Genomic DNA, 5,870 nt, shown 5'->3' on the forward strand with positions numbered 1-5,870 from the left:
CATTTATTTTATAGAACAAGGTGTTTTTTTCTTCCTTGTAGGCACACAGCCCCCTCTGACTGGATCAAATCAAATATACAGCATGATATACATTATATTCATTTCTTAAAGGGGCAATTTCATGTAAAATCAACCTCATGTTATAATGTTATCCTCTCATCAAAAACATGCCCAGAGTCTTCCTTTGACTCATTCAGACATGTTTGAGAAATCATGGAACACTTTCACTTGAAATGTAAACTGTAACACATTCAACATGCATCTGTCTTGAATAAAATTAAATTGAAATAGATGCAAATATTTTGCCTTGCATTTTGAGAGAGGAAAAAAGCTAAGGTTAATTTAGACTTTGTAGTTAGGAAAACTACAGAGACATTTGTGTGAAAGTCTGAAGTGTTGAACACGTTAGACAGTGAAAATCCTTTGTGTGTTATTTTATTATTATTTTCATCCCAGAAGAGCGCTGCTCACACTGATGAACACAAACAGCTTGTGTAAAGAGCAGACGGGGTGGAATCAGTTAACAATATAATCTGACTTTTTTTTTTCAGCTCCACCTCAAAGTTGGGTYAACTTTTTTCTCAGCAGAATATTCATAAAGCCCACTTTCAAAGTTGTACCTTACTGTTTTAATGCCAATTAGATTGGTGTTGTTATAACTAACCTTTACTTTAGCATTTAATTGTTGAAAAGCAACATTGCAATATTTTTTTTCAAAATTGTTGATGTCATAGCCCTCACACTATTCCTTCCTTGTGACTTTTTTTTGTTTGGCAGTGACAATTAAAACTTAACCCAGAAAGAAAAGTAAAAACACCAATTTCTCCGGAAACAAGCCTGTGCTGCTCTGATCTGTCTGGGCCTCTTTTTTCCTCTCTGAGTGGGTGACTTTTTGTTTTTTTAACWGGCCACAAACCTATGGTTTAGCTGTCTGAACTGTATTTCTCAGAAGACTTGAGAGGGGGTGGAGGAMATTTATGTGAGACTGGATGAAACTGTGTGTGTGAGTGTGTTTTAAATTACTTTATGGGACAAATACACCTTCACACGTCGGCCAGAGGGAGACATCCGGAAGTAAGTGATGCAATCATCTTAAACGAGGTTCCATATATACGGTGGTGGTTGGAGTTTTGTGTAGCACACATCCACAAACAACCAGCTGTGGAACATAAAGCAGCTCAGACTGGGCTCTGGATTCTCCTTACTGCTGTTACATAGAGGACAGCTGTCAACATCTTCTGCACAGGCTCTGAATCTCAGTGACAAAAAGGTAACTCATCATGCACAGAGTAATTTTTTTTAATTGTTCTGGATTTATTTTGGAACTGCAGTGTCAGCTTATTTAAAGTGATTCATGGTGTTTGTGCTCTTCCTAAGAAGTTTAAGATTTTGTCTGTGTTTACATGCAGTTAGACTGAACACAGGCTTGAACAAGTTTAATTAATGACAACAATAATTCTGTTACAGAATGAAGGCCATCATTATAACACTTTGTCTGATTGGAGCAGCCTTTGCTAACCCAGTAAGTTTGAAACATTTTAAAATTAAAAAGTAAATAAATATAAAATAAAATGAGCTGTACAGACAATTAATTACATGATTGTGATGTAATGTTATTTATTGTTTCTGTGTTTAGATATTTTCACAGAATAATTTAGCTGTTTATGTATTCAGAGAGATCAAATGTGTTTAAAGGGATAGCTCAGATCTTTAGAATTGGGGTCCACAGTGTTTAGGTGCAAAAGATAAACGTAAAATAAATTAAGTATTTGATTTTTTTTCTATTTTACTGTAAAGTTTATACAGAAAGAACTACATATTTTCTGCAATGATGATATTTGTGTCATGATGTTTTCTTGTGATGACCATGATCTCTGTTTCTTTCTGACAGATTTTGGTCTCCACTGAGCTTGATTCAAACTCAGTAAGTGGCATCAGAAAAAACATGTTTTTACTGCAAAATTCATCCTTACAGTAGAGTCAGATTAGGACCGAACAATAGGGGTCATGAAGTTTTATTCCTCAGTCAGTGTCAGTAATTAAAAAAAATCATTTACTGGGTGTGGTGGAGAGCTGCAGACAATTCCCACTGCAAAGATTACTGTTTGCAACACTGATTGTTTTTCTGCTCCCATTTATGCAGCTAAAGTTTCGCCTGAACCTAACCCGACATGAATGGGTTTTTACTATGTGATTCTGATGATGTAATGAAATCTGCTCAGATGTTCACTTACTTTATTTATTTACTTTTCTTTTCCAGACAGAAAGTTTGTCTGTTTCTGAATCAGCTGAAAATAACACCTCAGAGATTCAGGTACAATTCGATTTTATTACATTTAGAACTCAATTTTTTTGCATCCCTGTGTGTATAATTTGATGTCTTCAATTTTTCTCTTTGTGCTGTAGAGCTCTGAGGAGAACGTCTCAAATCATGTGAGTCTGTTTTAGTTTTTAAACATTTAGATCAAACAGATTGAAACAACCTAACATTGAGCTAAAATAGGTATTTTTTTTCCCAACAGAGTTCAGAGTCTGAATCTGAGTCTGTAGAGTCTGCTTCAGAAGACACGGTTTGTTGTTTGCATACATTTTTTTCATTTTTTTAAGTTATGAGTATAAACAAGGTGTTTTTCTTATACTTTTTTTTATTTTTGCCTTTTTTCTTTTACAAATAGACTTCTGAGGAGAGTGACAGTCAGTCAGATGAGGATGACAGGGTAAGAGGAGTTTATTTCAAACAATTAAATGCACAAATCATTGCTGCTGTGATTCTTGACTCATATTGTTCTCCATCTTCACTCAGATGGACTCCATGCCTGAAACCCAGGATGACAGTATGGGCAGTCAGGAGAATGTTCGAAAGGTGGGAGAAACACTTTAAACTTTTACTCAGTTTGAAGCATATGCTCAGGGGTGCCCCTAAAGGGAAGCCAGGGGGCAGTGGCCCTCCTTTAAATTTGTTGGCCCCCTCAATGCCCCACTCCTCTCAGAAAGCAATAGCTAGAAGTTCATCTACAGCTAATTAATGTTTTATGTCCTGATTCAAGAGGGCTGCCACAGCTAATCAACTTTGGGAAACACAAAAAAGACTAACACTCAGTCATTTTTGCAGATACTGTGGTGTGGTAGTAGCCGAGTGTCACTCCAACATCATTTGAGCGCTAACAGATTGCACAAGTTCTTTATTTAAAAATTTTGGCATGTAAGGGTGCAGATGTGCAATTTTTAGGATGATGAGGTCTGAATTTGAATTTTAAAAAGATGAGGACAAATGTTTTTGAGCTGAGCGATTACTATTATTCTCAGTAATATTAGTTGTAAAACAAAGATTTAAAGTAGGCCTGCATCAGAAGACAATTCCTTGTAAATAATGCAGCATTTTAAAAAAAAAGTCTATAGAAATGTGGTTTTGATTTTTAGATTTGGTGTGCTTGACTATATTTTGGCTGAAGATACAGTTGAGTAACGCTATGCTCCTTACTTTTTATTCCCTGCAGCAGAGTTGGGTGAGCGTGTACCCTAATGTTGCCAAAGCTCTGAGCGCAGAGGACAACACCAGCACAGAGAGCCACGAGACGAACAAAAAACACCCAGTGACCCACAAGACAGGTCAGGGACACACAAACCAGGCACTGCTGGACACCACCAGTGACAGCGCGGACATTTCAGCCGCCGCCAGCAACAGCAGCGAGAGCGCAAGCAGCGAAAGCCACGAGAGCAACGAGACCAGCAGCGAGAGCACAGAGGACAGTAACGGCAGCGACAGCAATGAACTGCAACAAATCCGAACCAAAGAATGTGTGAACGGCACACAGAGCTGTGAAAGCGAGGAGAACTTCCAGAGCATAGGAGATGATGCTCACTTCTCTGTGGACAATCTGACAGTGCCAGATGAGGATGACAGGGAGTTAAGACTAAGGAGATAATTCATGCTGTCATTAGGGAGCACTAATTAATGAACAACTTGAAGACTTAAAGATGTTCACTTCTAATCATTAATGTTAGCTACCTGCAGCTGACCGACTCTTGTGGAAATCACTGTCATGATATAACCTAAGCTTTAATTCCACTTTGATAACAATATATAAAAATAAATTATAAATGCTGGTTCAGTTATTGTATTCAGGGCTTTTCTGTTATTAAATAATTAAACATGCTTGTTGTTATATTGTACATTCTGGAAATATTAATACAGATGAAATCCTGTTTTTGAAACTTTGCACTGTCCAATAAAATTTCAAAATACATATTTTTTCTGCTCACTTATTCACAGTTGTCACTTTGTTGTTTATAGTCTGCATGTTTTGTTTTGATGTGCAAAAAACTGACATTTTTATATTACTTTAGCTTTAAATTGTTAGAAAATATATTTATCATTGCGTGCATTAAGTTTTAAAGACGTATAAAGTGATGTACTTTTTTTCACTTTCCGTTTTGAAATGCCGTAGGGGAGACTGGGGACAGTAGCAACACGTCATTTTTCTCCAAACAGAAACAAGCTAGTGATGACACACTGTACATGCTCAGTTAGATGACCCACYTTGCAGAGAAAAAGTAAACAGATTCAAAAACTGCTCTATTTCTAGTTTTATTTTTGTTATACTGTTATCACTGTTTTGTGATCCAGCTCAAACATATATGGTTTAAACAAGTGATATGTTGACTTTTAACTAATATAGTTAACATGTATCCAGATCAGATTATTTAGCTAACACATGAGGTTTTATCATAGCTGACAGGAAGGGGGGGCAGTTGTCTCCATATGATAAATCCATATAAAAACAGAACACAAACAGATGATATTAAGATGTTAAAATTAAGTTTACACTTAAAATGGTATTGGGTATTCATGACAACTTTATAGTTTAAAACATAAAAGTGTTTAAGATGTATTTTCTGCAGTTGTTGTTTTCAACAATGGTTTTAAAATCCCAGTTTCTTTCAATGTAAATTTTGCATAATGTAGGCGTACAGTGGCAACAGGCAAAACAAAAGTTAATTGCCTCACAAATTGTTCTGTTATCCATGTCTCTAAAAGTCAACTGTATTTTATATCAGAGTCTCTGACATCTGTATATAAGGTCTACTCATCAAGGCAAATCTATATTCATTTGATCAAAAAGAATAAATAAATAACACTGTAATATCACAACTTGCAGTTTTTATTAATTTAGAAATAATATAAATATAAAAATAATAAAACTTTTTATTTACAGTGAAATATATAGTATTAATAATATGTTGCACCTACCCCCAAACAATGCTGCAACTGTCCCCGGCCCCAGGGTCAGTTGCAACATCTGACTTTTCATTTTCAAATGCAAATTGTGAATAATGTACATGCTTTAATCATCCATAAATGGTTTTGATTATAAACAGACCCATGAAAGTTTATTGTATTAAAATTTGGTTGGTCTAATTCAAACCATCTCTGAGTAACAGAGTCAATTGCAAAAAGTGTTGCAACTGTCCCCGGTCCCCAGAGGTTCCCAAACTTTTTATCTTCTGACCCACAATATATCCATGGCAAAAACTTGTGACCCCAAATAATACTGGTCTGAGTACACGAATTTTGTTAATAACCCTAAAAACACAGGTTTTTGACAATCTAACAGCTTGTACACACATATAAATACTTATTTTTTTACTTATTTTGTGTTTTTGCAATAATTATAGGAAAAATATTGCATCAGCAATTATTTTAATACCCTTTAAATTGATTTCTGGAGATTATCTAAGGTGCTTCATGACCCATAATTGGGTCCCAAGCCCAACTTTGGGAACCAAAGGCCTATACATAACTAATGTACAACACACCACAGATGACCACAGTGTGGCACGATTCCTGGGCTCCCTGAACATTAAAACAT

The 5,870-nt window shown here is 35.7% G+C and overlaps 1 protein-coding gene across 1 annotated transcript; it reads left to right on the top strand.

Annotated features, from left to right (window-relative positions):
* Nucleotides 1-1,069: 1,069 nt before the first annotated feature.
* On the top strand, nt 1,070-4,266 carry scpp1 (secretory calcium-binding phosphoprotein 1). Its single transcript, XM_014007876.1, has 9 exons — nt 1,070-1,270; nt 1,468-1,522; nt 1,892-1,924; nt 2,261-2,314; nt 2,407-2,433; nt 2,523-2,570; nt 2,676-2,717; nt 2,804-2,863; nt 3,498-4,266. Exons 2-9 carry the CDS (start codon nt 1,469-1,471, stop codon nt 3,924-3,926), a joined length of 747 nt encoding a protein of 248 aa, XP_013863330.1. The 5' UTR covers nt 1,070-1,270; nt 1,468; the 3' UTR covers nt 3,927-4,266.
* The last annotated feature ends 1,604 nt before the right edge of the window (nt 4,267-5,870 follow it).

Source organism: Austrofundulus limnaeus, unplaced genomic scaffold (genome assembly GCF_001266775.1).
Source record: "Austrofundulus limnaeus strain Quisiro unplaced genomic scaffold, Austrofundulus_limnaeus-1.0 Scaffold45, whole genome shotgun sequence".
NCBI lineage: Eukaryota > Metazoa > Chordata > Actinopteri > Cyprinodontiformes > Rivulidae > Austrofundulus > Austrofundulus limnaeus.